Below are 13,627 nucleotides of genomic sequence, written 5' to 3'. Positions count from 1 at the left end.
CGCAAACCCTGTGACACTGCAGCGTGCAGGCAACGCTGTGGAGCAAGCCTCCTCCCCTAACAGTGGTTCAAGCAGTCATAATAATGATTCGGTACAACTCTCGAGACCCTTTATGCCTGGTTCTCAGTTAAGCCTTGTGACAGGCCTACAGGGTAGGGATTAGTGTTCCCATTTAACAGTCGAACTGACTGAAGCTCATAGGAAAGAGATTGCCCAAAGTCATACACCCCCCTCTGATTATGGAACAGAAAAAGTCTGTTGGAAACTCTGAGAATCATTTTTTCCAGGTGGTGGCAGGATTTCAGAAGGCCCATGGACCCCTGACAGTGGGCACAAAATCAGGCCTTCTGTGCCAGGGATATTTTCTGGAAAGAGGGATGCTACTTAGTCTAAAAGTGTGGGGAACAAGGCCATTTTTACCCATAGGGAGACTGAAGGTGGAGACAGGGAGCAGTGCCTGCCAAGGAGCAGTGAATTACTGGGAGACCAAGGAATCAAAGCCAGTCAAAACGGTTAACATTCACCCAATTCTGCTGTGCTGTGAAGCCCAGCTTGCAGAAATCAATGCACCCAAGAGCTGAACCTAAACATGAAAATCTGTTTTTTTTACGATTAAAAAAACCCAATGCTCCCAGGGTGCTTACCAGCATTCCTCCAACCCCCCTTTCACTGCCCTAAATACACAATGGGCGGGTGAGACACTCAGGGATGCGCCTGATCAAACAGATCCCAGATAAATAACCATTTATGGGCAATGAAGCTGGCGCTACTCCAGGCACTGGGCATTTTGTCTGCTTGAGCTCGTGTAACCCCCAAAACAACATGAAGCAAGTATCATTCGTGTCACTTAACCAAAGAGAAAACCAAGGCAGGTAGAACAGTTTGCCCAAGGTCACACAGCCTGCGAGTGGCACAGTGAGCCTTCTTTCCGTCCTCCAGAACCACTGTGCTATTTCCCTTCTGATAGGACACTGAGCTTGGCCAGGATCCTATTCACAGCTCTCCCAGGCCCGGAGTTCCAGGAATGTGACCCTTTGCTGCAGCAGCCTCTGGGGTCCAGGGCACTGGGGGCTGGGCCAGAGATTGAACAAACAGAGCAGCAGAGAAGGCAGCTCTTTTTCTCTGGCTCCCTCCCTCTCAGTCCCCACCTCTCCCTCCCTTCCGCAGGCATCGCAGTGGAGACCTCGGGAGCGCAGAGCCCAGTTCACCAGGCTAGAAGCTAGGGGCCTGCCATGGCATCCCCAAGGCCTCTACTGACGCTAGGCCTGCTGGCGTGGGTTGTTCTGGCTGACCAAGGTGCAAGAGGGTATTGGTGGCCATTTGGGCTAATGAAGGGTGGGCAAGGGTGGTCTGGGCTTGGCCATGCCAGCTGACACCTCCTCCCCACAGAGTCCTGCAAGGGCCGCTGCACAGAGGGCTTCACTGCTGACAGGAAGTGTCAGTGCGATGAGCTCTGCTCTTACTACCAGAGCTGCTGCGAGGACTACGTGGCCGAGTGCAAACCCCAAGGTGCGTCCAGAGGGGCTGGGTGGGCCTGGGGTCCCCTCTGCAGCTGGACACTCACCACCACCCACTCTGCCCGCAGTGACTCGTGGGGATGTATTCACTCTGCCAGAAGATGAGTACGGGGCCTTTGACTACTCTGAGGGGACTAGAGAAGGCGACCTCACAGAGCCCGAGAGCACCACCCTGAGCCCTGGCCCGCAGACCCAGCCTGAAGAGGCTCCTGCCCAGGTACCTATTCTGATCGTTGAGGAAGAGGCTCCAGGACCTGGGCAGGAGACCTCAGGGCCCGAGACGCATGATGAAGACATCCCTGAGTCCCCAGCAGAGGAGGAGCTATGCAGTGGGAAGCCCTTTGACGCCTTCACTGACCTCAAGAATGGCTCCCTCTTTGCCTTCCGAGGTGACTCCAGGGGCATGTCTCGAGGGGTAGGGGTCTGCCCCCCAAACATCCCCTCCCTCACATGGCCTTCTGCACTCTAGGGCAGTACTGTTATGAGCTGGATGAAGAGGCAGTGAGGCCTGGATACCCCAAGCTTATCCGAGATGTCTGGGGCGTTGAGGGCCCCATTGATGCTGCCTTCACCCGCATCAACTGTCAGGGGAAGACCTACCTCTTCAAGGTACCAGGCCCAGGGGCTGTGGGTCAGGGTCAAGGGTATCTAGGCAGGGGTGGAGGGCTGCTGTGCCCAGGACTAGGGTGGGCAAGAAGGCTGGATCTCAGCCTGTGGTCCCTGACTGGGGCTCTTGAGGACAGGGAAGCCCAGGGCTGCAGGTCCTGAGCGACAAGCCTAGAATTGGGACTGCTGCCCAGCCAGCTACCTCCTCACTCCCTCCTCCTTCTCTACTCCTTAGGGTAACCAATACTGGCGCTTTGAGGATGGTGTCCTGGACCCAGATTTCCCCCGCAACATCTCTGAAGGCTTCAAGGGCATTCCGGACAACGTGGATGCAGCCTTGGCTCTCCCTGCTCATAGCTACAATGGCCGGGAGCGGGTCTACTTCTTCAAGGGTACTGAGTGGGTGGGAGAAAGAGCAGGCAGTGGGGCAGTCTCGGTTTGCCTCCACACTCCTCTAGGGGCAGGGTCAAATTAGGCTCACCCCCTGCCAGGAGCTCCTATCTTCAGCAGCCTTGGGACTGGCTTTCCAGCCTTGCTCACACGTCTCCCTTCTTCCCCCAATCCCACTTCCCCGCTCAGGGAGACAGTACTGGGAGTATGAGTTCCAGCAGCAGCCCAGTCAGGAGGAGTGTGAAGACAGCTCCCTGTCTGCCGTGTTTGAACACTTTGCCCTGCTGCAGAGGGACAGCTGGGAGAGCCTCTTTGAGCTTCTCTTCTGGAGCAGACCCTCTGGTATGGAGGGAGGGCAAGTCTCACTTTCTCCTCCTGGGACCCTCCGGGGAGGGGCAGGGCACAGCTGGCCAGAGGGGACTGTGATTGCAGAGCTGTGGATCAAAAGCTGTTTGCTCAGGCCAGACTTTGTTTCTGTTGACCTTTGGGGGGAGGTCCACCTGGACCCCACACATTGGACTTTGCCTAGCACAGCCAAGGGTACAGCTGGCAGGAGGAGGGGTTGTGGCTGAGGCAGGTGGGGAGGGATGTAGGGGAGGAAGGCCAGGAGAAAGAGCACTGAACAGGGAGTCAGAGGGCCCGGGTGCTGTGCTCTGCCACAAGCTTGCTGTTTTTGGGCAAGGCACAGCCCACTGGTGGGCACCAGATCAACTCTACAGGTCCCCAAGGCTCTCAGTAACCCATCCCCTGCCACAGGTGGTGCTGGACAGCCCCGGTTCATCAGCCAGGACTGGCCCGGTGTGCCCACGCAGGTGGATGCGGCCATGGCGGGCCGCATCTACATCTCAGGCTCAGCTCCCCGATCCTGGGCCAAGAAACCCAAGTCCAAGAGGCGCAACCGTAAGCGCTATCGTTCACGCCGTAACCGTCACCGTGGCCGAGGCCGCAGCCAGAACCCCCACCGGCAATCCCGTTCAACCTGGCCTTCCTGGTTCTCCAGTGAGGAGAGCGGCCTGGGCACCTACAACTATGACTACGACATGGACTGGCTTGTGCCTGCCACCTGCGAGCCCATCCAAAGTGTTTACTTCTTCTCACGAGGTGGGAGTCTCTGCCATCCTTGTAGCTGCTCTAGCTGGGTCTTCCCCTATGTCTCTGCTCCCCGTGGGCTGAACATGGCCCTTGGGTGGTGACTCCAGAAAGCCAGGGCGGGAGTCCTTAGCTGCATTTTGGATGTTCACTTACCCTTCCAGGGGAGACCCACGTCTTCCTTCTCAGGGCAGGATTGGGCAGGGCCAGGCTGGGTCTCACACACCCTCTCCTGACCTCTCTTCCAGACAAGTACTACCGAGTCAACCTTCGCACACGGCGAGTGGACACTGTGAGCCCTCCTTACCCACGCTCCATCGCCCAGTACTGGCTGGGCTGCTCAGTTTCTGGCCACCAGTAGGAATCTGAGCCCACACAGCTGGGCCCTCCACTGCTTCTTCATCAACCTCTTCTTCCCGGCCCAATAAAGATCCCTTGACCCTGAGTTTAAGACCACTGTCCTGACTGGGGTGGACAGGCAGGAGACAAGGATTTCCTTGGGGAAAGGAGGGAACGCTGGACTGTCATGATGTCTTGAGGGAGGAGAGCCTCCTTGTGTCCAGTCCATGTTGGGCTCAGGCCCTGTGAACCCAAAAAGCTCTGGGGTGGGGAGGGCCTCATGAATGCTAGCCTTCCTCCTGAGCTAAGCAGCCCCTACCAACCCACCAACATTAGCAGGAGCTCGAACCCCACTGATGATGACAGCAGCTACCAAGTGCCCCTCCCAGCCCTGGGCTTGCTTTGCTTCTTGGAGTTGATTAGGGTCTTGGAGGAGAGAGAAGGGGCAGACAGGGTGGGCTTCTGGTTTAGCTTTTCTGCCCATCGTGAGCCTGCAATGTGGTTAGCCTAGGGAACTGGTGTGCTCCCCCAAACCTACCCCGGAAGTTAGGAGAGGGAAGGGCAAGAACTCAAAGGAAATTCAAATGCACCCTCTTCTCTTAGAAAAGTGGCTCAGAAGACTTACGAGGATGAATACTCCGTAAAAACAAACATCTTCCTTAGAATGCCTCCACTGTACCCATGGAACCTCCTGATTCTAGGTTCCTGGACTCCAAGAAGCCCAGCTGGGCTTTCAAGGGGCCACAGAGACAGGCTGGATGCAGACGGATCTCTAAAGCAGACCCGAGGGCAAGCTGGTGGTGACATCTGCTTCCCAGCCCTGCTGAGGGTGGGGTGACAGCAGCTCACCTGCCATCGCCCTGTCATCCTCCTCATCCTGCCCAGCCTCACCAGCCCAGCCTCCAGCAGTGGCACAGGACCCCACCCACTCTCCCCCGAAGGCAGCCAGCACCAGGGCACTGAGGGCTCCAGAAGGGGCAGGGGAAGCACTGGGAGCATTAGGGAGAGGGCTTTTTCTGGCTTCCTGGAAGGAGTCCTGGGAAGATTTTCACAAAGTACAGGATTTCAGACACAGACTGCCAGAGTTTGCGGTATGAGGAGGGGGCTCGGACCAGCTTCCTTTACGAAGCCCTGGAGGAGCAGGGGCCGCAAAAGTTTTGCCCCACCCCTACCCCCACAAGCCCCAACACTGCCCTTGGCCTTCCCTCTCTCCTCTGGGACCGCTCCATTCCCCTCACACTGGACATGAAACCTCTCCCCTCCTGGAGGTGGGGCCAGCCGTCTGAGCAGATAAAACCCCAGCAGGGGTGTGGTGTGGGCACAGCCTTGGCATGGCCTTCTGGCTCCTCATTCTCTGCCAGCTCCATGGCCAGCCCTGTGGATGCATCCTCAACCGGTGATCTGGTGGGGAAAGGGTGGGCAGGGGGAGAATGTGGGGGAAGGTGTGATGGGGGAAGATGGAAGCCAGGGAGCGGACGAGGGGCTTCAAGGTCTGCTGGGGGTTTTGAGGCTGGGATGGAGGCTCTCGCAGGGAGTCCTGGATTGACTCCTACCCTGGCCCACAGGCCATGCCAGTGGGTTGGGCTCCCACCGGAGAAAGCGGACCACTTTCAGTAGAGGGCAGCTGCTGGAGTTGGAGCGGGTGTTTGCAGCATGGCCCTACCCTGACATCGGCACCCGTGAGCACCTGGCTCGGGTCACCTGCCTTCCTGAGGCCAAGATACAGGTGAGCAGCGACCCCCTCTCAGGGTGGGGGTACCCTCACACAGTCCCTTTTCTCTGGGTATCCTGCCTCCAGGTTTTGCTTTCCTGTAGCTGGGGAAGGGGGTGCTGGAGCTAGAAGAGATTCCTTTTTCCCTTATCAGGTGTGGTTCCAGAACCGCCGGGCCAAGAGAATCAAGAATAGGAAGGCAGGAGGCCTAAGCCCCAGGCCTGAGCACACCCAGAGAGCCCGTTCTCTTCCAGACACCTTCCAGCAGGCCCGGGAGCCCCTAACACTAGGCCAGCTTCCGCCCTCCAACAGCACACCTCAGTGTGCCTCTATGTGTCGACATGCCTCCTGCCCAGCTCCTGGCTCGGGTCCAGGGCAGGGCTGGCCAGGGGCTAAAGCTGTAACCCCATGGGGGCCAGCTGGGGCTTCTGGGGTCCACCTCTCTTCAGAGCGAGCCACTCCCCAGACCTCACTGGGCAGCTTATCTGACCTCATCTATGCCTCCGCCATCGTCACCAACCTGGACCACTCCTAATCAAAGTCCAGAACTCGCGAGACCACTCCTCTGGCTCTGCAGCCCACGTTGCCCCTTAGGATTGAATACATCAGAAGTAGATTCCCTGTCCCTCCTTTTACACAAGGGAGCTCTCTTACTGGAATGAAGTTTAGCTCAGGCATCCCTCCCCTCTACTGTCCTCTAGGCCAGCCCGGAGTCACCAGGGCCCAGCTCCTACTACCCAGCACCCTACCCCTGGAGCCTATGCCCACTGCCATGGCAAGAGGAACCTTCAGAGAGATGAGGTAAGGGCCAGGTTTTCCACCTCTCAGGAGCCAGGCCTGGCCCCCAGTTCTTCTCACCCTGGCTGACAACACCTCCTGCCTCCAAAGAATGAGCAGCCACCCCTCACTTTCAGGCCACTAGCTAACTAACTGCTAAGTGAGTTAGGTGAGGAGAGCGCTGAAACTAATCCCAGACTGCTGGGAACCAGGGCCCCTCTTCTGACCTACCACCACCTGGACAAATTAATCAGAACCACGGATCTGAAGAGGAAGTGATATTAAAGTAATAAAAAGAGAAGCCTGGGGCTTATGTTCATTTAATTTTCACAAAGATCAGATTGGCTGCCCTCTGACCTGAGGCTGTGGAGACAACCTGACAGATTTAGCAGGGGGTGGGGGTGTGCACGCTGCCGACACTGGGTTTTCATATCACTGTCATCTGTAATACCAACTAATCTCCAAATAAAACCCAAACTCTATACCTTAATCTGGATTGTTGTGTGCTGCAAATGAATGGGGACAAGCGCTGTTTGCTTTTGAAATGTATCTCCATCACCTAATCCCTAAATAGGGCCATGTTCCACACAGATCCCAGGTGGGAGGCATTACCCAGGCTTCTACTAGGATTAGTTAGAGGGACAGTTCATCGAAGGGCTTAGGCTCTGGCTGAAGACCCTAGGGAGATGGGAGCCTCTGCTGGCACCTTCTGCTCCTGCTCCCACGGCTTCCGGGATGCTCCAGCTGCCTCCACTTCTGGAGCTGCTCTGCTCCAGAAAAGCACGGAGTTTGCAATTAGTCTGGGCTGGATTCAAATCCTGACTCTATGTAACCTTGCAACTCTCTGAAAGTCTATGAGCCTGCAAAATGGGGGCTGATAATACTTGTCTTCTCTCCATTTTGGGAATGAGAAGCAATAATGTTAAGTGAAGGGCTTCATGTGGTGTGACACACTATAAAAGCTCTCAATTCAACCGAGCTGCCTTCCTTCTCCATACTGCAGGCTAGGAGAAACTGGGAGGACCCCAAACTTCTTGTTCCTCCAGCCTCCTGCCAAGCACTCCTCTTTCGCCCTGGGTTCAGACTGTGCTGGAGAAAAGTATGGGGTGGTGAGAGATGGAGGAAGTGGCTGAGAGCAGAGAGAGTCTCTTCTCTGTGACGAGAACTGGACAGGCCACCTGATTGCTATCTCCAACTCTGCCCCTGCACATGGACAAACACTTTGCACGGTGAAGATTTCCTTGGCAGGAACTAGGTCTTCTTCCTCTTGATCTCTAGAAGCTAGCACAGTACTTGGCTCAAAAAGGAGCTCTCAGTAAGTGTTCAAGGCCACAGAAGCCTGTTGACTTGTGAGGAGGGGCTTGGGATAAGATAAGGACCCCATTCTAGTGAAAGGGGTGTGTGTGTGTGTAATGACCCCAATCTCAGTGTGAGAAGACGCCCTGGGTCAGAAGCCCTTTGAAGGGGCCTGCTCTTTATCTAACATTTGCAAGCCTTCCCACCTTCCAATCCAGGTATCTGGGCGGGGGGAGGGGGAGTGGATGCTGAAGGCTACTTGGCCCACAGGCTACTTGGCCCACAGAGTTTAGCACAGGTATAGCCATGAATCTCCACAAACATTCAGTGTAGCTTTTAAACTCAGTCTTAAGTGCTCTGAGTTGCTAGAAATGTTATAAAATGCCACCTGCACTTTTTCTCACAGTTGACACTTCTTTCAACCAACAACAGAAATTCTAAGACTTCTCAACAAAGTCATCTATGGTGGAACAGAAGAAATGAAACCTTCCCTCTCTCTCATGTACTGCCTGGGGAAGTTCAGACTGGTTACGTATCAAAAAGAAACCAGGGGCGCCTGGGGCTCAGTCGTTAAGCGTCTGCCTTCAGCTCAGGGCGTGATCCCAGCGTTCTGGGATCGAGCCCCACATCGGGCTCCTCCGCTGGGAGCCTGCTTCTTCCTCTCCCACTCCCCCTGCTTGTGTTCCCTCTCTCACTGGCTGTCTCTCTGTCAAATAAATAAATAAAATCTTAAAAAAAAAAAGTTAAAAAAAAAAAACAACCAGCAAGCACTATAGAGCAAATGTCTACTGAACCAGCGAGCGTGTAATTTGTTTAAAAAAAAAAAAAAAGATTTATTTATTTTAAAGACAGAAAGAAAGTGAGCAGGGGGAGAGGGCAGAGGGGGAAAGGGAGGGAGGGAGGGAGGGAGAGAGAGAGAGAGAGAGGGAGAGAGACTCAAGCAGACTCCCCGCTGAGCTCGGAGCCTGATGTGGGGCTCAATCTCACAACCCATGAGATCATGAGCTGAAGCAAAATCACGAGTTGGACACTTAACTGACTGAGCCACCCAGGTGCCCGAGTGTGTAATTTCTAAGAACAAAAGAGTACCCTGGGGGAAAAAAAGAGCACAGGAGCTCATAGTGTGAGCAAATGGAAAGGACTGTATCATTAGGAACAGACCCTGAACAATTATCAGAACTACGGAATCTTCAAGCTTCTGTGTTGCCACAAGATTTGAATTAAGAATATAGTAGACATAATAGATATTTATTGGATAAATAACTATTACTGACAGTTTTTAAGTACCTTTACACAGATTCTATCAGCATACCACTAATCTAAGTTCTTGAAAGGTTAACATTACATGGGGACTTCAAAACAGCCTAGCAGTCTTTGACTCCATTTAACAGAGGAAGCACCACAGCTGGTCATCTGATCTCTCTCAGCCTCAGTTTTGTCTTCGGGAAAAGGGGCCTAAAGCTGTTTCCTCTTCCAACCTCCAGCATTGTTATGAAGACCAAAAATAATCACGCAAAGCCATTATTCAACTGTGTACATTTACAAACTATTTTCTGCACTCCCCCAAACCCAGACATTTTAAGAACCTACATAAAATATCCTCCGTTAGGCTTATGTACAATAACGTGCATACGTATTCATAATGTTATGTGTGTGCTTACTCATATCCACATACATGGCTGACTCTGGAAACAGTCCCTATTTACAAAGAACGCCTCCCTTTATTAGCTGAGACAATCCACAGTAGGCATACTCTTCCCACCAATACACACAAAGCACAAGAGATTTTCGATTAAAAGCAGACATACTGTTTTGTCATCTGAATTGTTTTCATTTTTGGAGGCAGAGCAAAGGGTGATGGAAAGGTGGGAAGTTTAAGGAGGGCTGGTGAGTGGTGGAAACAGGCAGAAGCATACAGAAAATGTGAAAAAGGCAAGCAGAGGATGAAGACCGAAACTGAGATTCCGGAAAGGTAGCTGCCTAGCTCCCCATTTCACCATCCTGTACCAACCTGTCTTTCTCTTATTTGATGTCCTGTGATCAGTTCCTCTTCTGACACAAACTGGCTTCTAGAAAGGGAATCCTTTGTGTTTTTTGGAAGTTACTGATTTAAATTACAGGTCTGCATCACGGATAGTGTGGAGCAAGGGTGACCGTCGACTTGTGCACTTGGGGAAGTTCAAGGCAGTATGGTCTACTTCTGAGAAGACCTGGATTCTATTTACTCCTGATGGAGAAAAACCCAGCCCTAGCACTGCCCACTTGGACTAGAGAAGGCAGACGGGCACTGGGTTCAGGAGAAGGAACTGAAAGACCAGTTCTTTTCAGTTGTTGTCTGACTCTCCTTTACTGCCCCTCTGGAAATTGATAGAGGATTGGGCTCTAGCAGGAACAGCAAGTGGTCTTGGCTTGGCCCTCTGACTAACCAGAGTAGCGGACAAAGCGCCTGACAGGTTGACTGAGAGTCAGTGATTGGCAGCTGGGAGCCTGCAGTCTCCCAAAACCCGCTCCAGGCTTTGATGATGAATCATCAGTTAGAGCTCTCCCAACTCGCCTTCCATCGCCCGCACCATGACATACAGCTCGGCCAGGCCCACCACAGAGGCCACGATCAATGCAGCTAGTACCCGCTGGGGAGAGAGAGAACCAGGCTTAGGGGATACAGGTCAGCATCCAGCTCTGCGGCCTCCAGCACCTCTAGTAAAGATGGGAGGAGTGGGGAGAAGGGAGGAAAACCCAGCCCATAAGTTGGGGGGAAGGGAAGAAAATCGGATCTGGATTCTCTTGAGGTTATTATGCACTCCCATGACTGCTGGACAGCTCAAATGCTCCTCCTGTTTACTACATAAATATTTGTTTAACTCCTAACTTGTTCAAGGCACCTTCACATACGTCCTCTCTCTCCCACCAGCACTCCCACTTGGGGCACCTGCCCTGCCCAGTGTCTACTTACTGAGGCCATTTCTGTGAAGATATATTGGCTTCCAAGATAAGTGCAGACGAAGGCAGCTGCCACCGTGACAATAAAGTTGAAGATGGTGATGACCAGAGCTTTCACTGACCTCACTTTGGGGAAGAACCCAGGGAAGAAACCTTTAGGTCAGCACCCTCCATGAAGCCCTCTTATCTCAGGGCTGTCTCCCCCATCAACTGGGGTTCCCTCAAACGGCAAGCCTGAATAGCTCAGGCTTAAACCCAGAGCACTGGGGTGGAAAGAAGTCCCATGACCAACCCCTCCCAGGGAGAGGCTTTAGCAATACGATTTCCCAGTACCTCACCTTGCTTTCCCAGGTCACTAAGAGTCCCACCATGCCTTGAATCCTGGGAAAAAGAAAACACAAAGGATTCCAAATGGAAGCAGCCCAGGGAGTATCCATTTGTCAATCTGGGCTCCGCTTTCTTTATTTCCCAACACATTAACTCTGCCTTCTCCATGGATTCTGTTGTTGGGGACGAGCTGGATTTTTTTTCTGAACCACAGATCAAGCATTTCAGAGAAAGGACGTAGGTTCCCAGTACCCATCTACTGCTCTCTTGCTCCAGGATGGGAGCATACCACAGAACAACAGGGAGCCCTGTCAGAAGAAAGGCTCTAAGGCTTATCTCCACCTACACAACCTTTAAGAAGCAGTCACCATCTGTGCCCAGAGTCTCAGTAAATGACTTGGGAATTATATTAGGTTTGTATGCGGCACAGAGCTTCTATGGTCCCTGACTAGTATAAAAACCAAGCTTCCACGATGTTTTTTTCCCTCTGTACCTTTTCCCAGTATAGGGCTCTGATTTCAGGAGCTACTCTGTCCTTGTACCGAAGAGCAGGCCCTTACCTTACAGGTGACGTTGTATGTGATCCGCTTATATTCCTCATTGGCCAGCTGTATCTTAATCTTCTCCAAACGCGCAACTAGCTCTGGGTTCTGAGGCAGAAAAATAAGAAGGATATCCCCAGCTTGCTAGAAAGCCATGTCACAATCATTGGTTTCAGGGCAAAGCAGTGCTAAGGGTGCCAAGAGACCCACGTAGTAGTTCAGCCTTGGAAATTTTTTTTTTTTGGATCTGTTTTCCAAGCTCCCTTTCCAAGGGAGGACAATATCTGGTTCCCCCACCCCAGCTCTCAAGGATTTAAAAAACAATTTTTGAGCCCAAACGTTGATTCATAAATCTGAGTAAGTCCAATTCAGCGAACATCCACTCTCACAAATATATCCCTTACATACCCGGGGAGGCTTCACAACCTCTGGGAGATAGATTTCACTGCCTTCTAGGAGCTCATGAAGGTATAGTGTGGAACCTAGGAAGAAAAGATTTTTACAAACATAATGATGCATAGAACTGAGGTTGAAGGATTAAGATCAGAAAAGTGGCCCTTCTCTTTTTTCCTACCAAAATAAAATATGGCCATCCCTATTTCCATTCATCTTCAAGATCATTTTCAATTGAGAAGAATCGAGGACAACTCCACATAAATATCTCTTAGTGCACATTGATGACTGTCAGTTCTCAATTATCTTGCCAATGTCACAGCTAACAAGTAATCCACTTAATTTGCCTTTAGATTAAGTCAGGCTGTGGCCACAACAGAACTGCCCTAAATAGGTTTAAGTCACAGTGATGCTAAATACTCAGTGAACAGTGTATTAGATGATCTCTAAGGTACTTTTTAGTTCTAATAGTTCTAGTAGTTGAGCAGTCTACCCTTTGTACTTCTGGGTAGACTATGCTAATTCTTTTTTTTTTTTTTAAATATTTTATTTATTTATTTGACAGAAATAGAGACAGCCAGCGAGAGAGGGAACACAAGCAGGGAGAGTGTGAGAGGAAGAAGCAGGCTCATAGCGGAGGAGCCTGATGTGGGGCTCGATCCCGTAACGCCAGGATCACGCCCTGAGCCGAAGGCAGACGCTTAACCACTGTGCCACCCAGGCGCCCCAGACTATGCTAATTCTGACAAAAGACCTTACAAGCCAGTGTGTCCTAGTTCCTCCCTTTACAGTTAAGGGAACTGAGACCCAAGGAAGAGAAACGACTTCTCCAAGGGGAGTTTGTGGCACAGCTAGGACTAGAACTCAGATGCTACTCCCAGTCCAGGTCTTTCAACACAGCTTTCCATCATCTTATGTGGGGGAAAAAAAAAAAAGAAAGAAAGAGAGAAAGAAAGAAAAAGAAAGAATAGAAAGAAAGAAAGAAAGCATCAGATGGAAAGAAATCCAGATTCCCAAACAGATAAAGCTCACTATTCTAAGTTGTTTTCTAAGGTGGCTTAAAAGGAAGAAACTGAACTTGTGCGGAGGTACTGGGTTAGAACTGGACTTCCTCAAAGGTCAGGCGACCCTAAGTGGGCCTGGTAGTGAAGAGGAGACTCTCAAGAGAGCAGAAACTGCACACGTAAATTTTGTCACCCACGAGAAATCCCCATGGAACCTGTTAAGGGAGTGGTTTGTCCTACAGTTTATGAGGTGACGCTTGGGTTGGCTAGATGTCCGTTTCCCGGGTGAAAGAAAGTGATGGATTTTTCCCCCTCACAACGATGCTAGAAGTGGGAAAAGACTCAGGAGGGAAATAACTCTGGAAAAAGAGAGGCGAGTCCGGGCTGGAGACTGGGGCTCACCCCTCTCTCTCAGGTACTGATGCAGATCTCGGATCAGGCGGAAGGAAACCAGGCGCGCGGAGCCACTGGGAAAATCACCGTCCTTGTGTTTTTTCCCCAGTGCGGCTTCAAGTTCTGCCCGCAGCTTCCGGGGCAACTTCTCTGGTTCCAGCTCCCCACCGGGGCCCAAAGCGCGAACCAGCCGCTCGCCCGCCAGCAAACAAGACGCCATGTCTAGCGGACTACGGTCAGGTGACCGGGGGCCGGGACTTCCGCCCATCGCGCACCGGAAGGAGCTTTGGAGTTCGAGGGGCG

General features: G+C 52.2%; 3 protein-coding genes across 3 annotated transcripts; 2 read left to right on the top strand and 1 right to left on the bottom strand.

Moving 5' to 3' along the window:
- The first annotated feature begins 1,119 nt into the window (after positions 1 to 1,119).
- VTN (vitronectin) lies at positions 1,120 to 4,047 on the top strand. Its single transcript, XM_008695351.2, has 8 exons — positions 1,120 to 1,296; positions 1,390 to 1,509; positions 1,586 to 1,906; positions 1,987 to 2,126; positions 2,359 to 2,515; positions 2,703 to 2,855; positions 3,270 to 3,614; positions 3,851 to 4,047. The coding sequence occupies exons 1-8, from the start codon at positions 1,233 to 1,235 to the stop codon at positions 3,961 to 3,963; spliced, it is 1,413 nt and encodes a 470-aa protein (XP_008693573.1). The 5' UTR covers positions 1,120 to 1,232; the 3' UTR covers positions 3,964 to 4,047.
- An 893-nt stretch (positions 4,048 to 4,940) lies between these two features.
- SEBOX (SEBOX homeobox) lies at positions 4,941 to 8,340 on the top strand. The gene is made up of 3 exons (XM_008695567.2): positions 4,941 to 5,337; positions 5,507 to 5,667; positions 5,807 to 8,340. Exons 1-3 carry the CDS (start codon positions 5,187 to 5,189, stop codon positions 6,185 to 6,187), a joined length of 693 nt encoding a protein of 230 aa, XP_008693789.2. The 5' UTR covers positions 4,941 to 5,186; the 3' UTR covers positions 6,188 to 8,340.
- Positions 8,341 to 8,957: 617 nt separating this feature from the next.
- Positions 8,958 to 13,586, bottom strand: TMEM199 (transmembrane protein 199). The gene is made up of 6 exons (XM_008695352.2): positions 13,334 to 13,586; positions 11,943 to 12,016; positions 11,553 to 11,642; positions 11,004 to 11,046; positions 10,679 to 10,791; positions 8,958 to 10,355 (listed from the first exon to the last, which is right to left on the bottom strand). The coding sequence occupies exons 1-6, from the start codon at positions 13,542 to 13,544 to the stop codon at positions 10,260 to 10,262; spliced, it is 627 nt and encodes a 208-aa protein (XP_008693574.1). The 5' UTR covers positions 13,545 to 13,586; the 3' UTR covers positions 8,958 to 10,259.
- Between the last annotated feature and the right edge of the window lie 41 nt (positions 13,587 to 13,627).

Source organism: Ursus maritimus, unplaced genomic scaffold, assembly GCF_017311325.1.
Source record: "Ursus maritimus isolate PB19 unplaced genomic scaffold, ASM1731132v1 scaffold_24, whole genome shotgun sequence".
NCBI lineage: Eukaryota > Metazoa > Chordata > Mammalia > Carnivora > Ursidae > Ursus > Ursus maritimus.
Note: the sequence above shows the minus strand (reverse complement) of the source record. Positions and strands in the feature narration are given on the sequence as shown.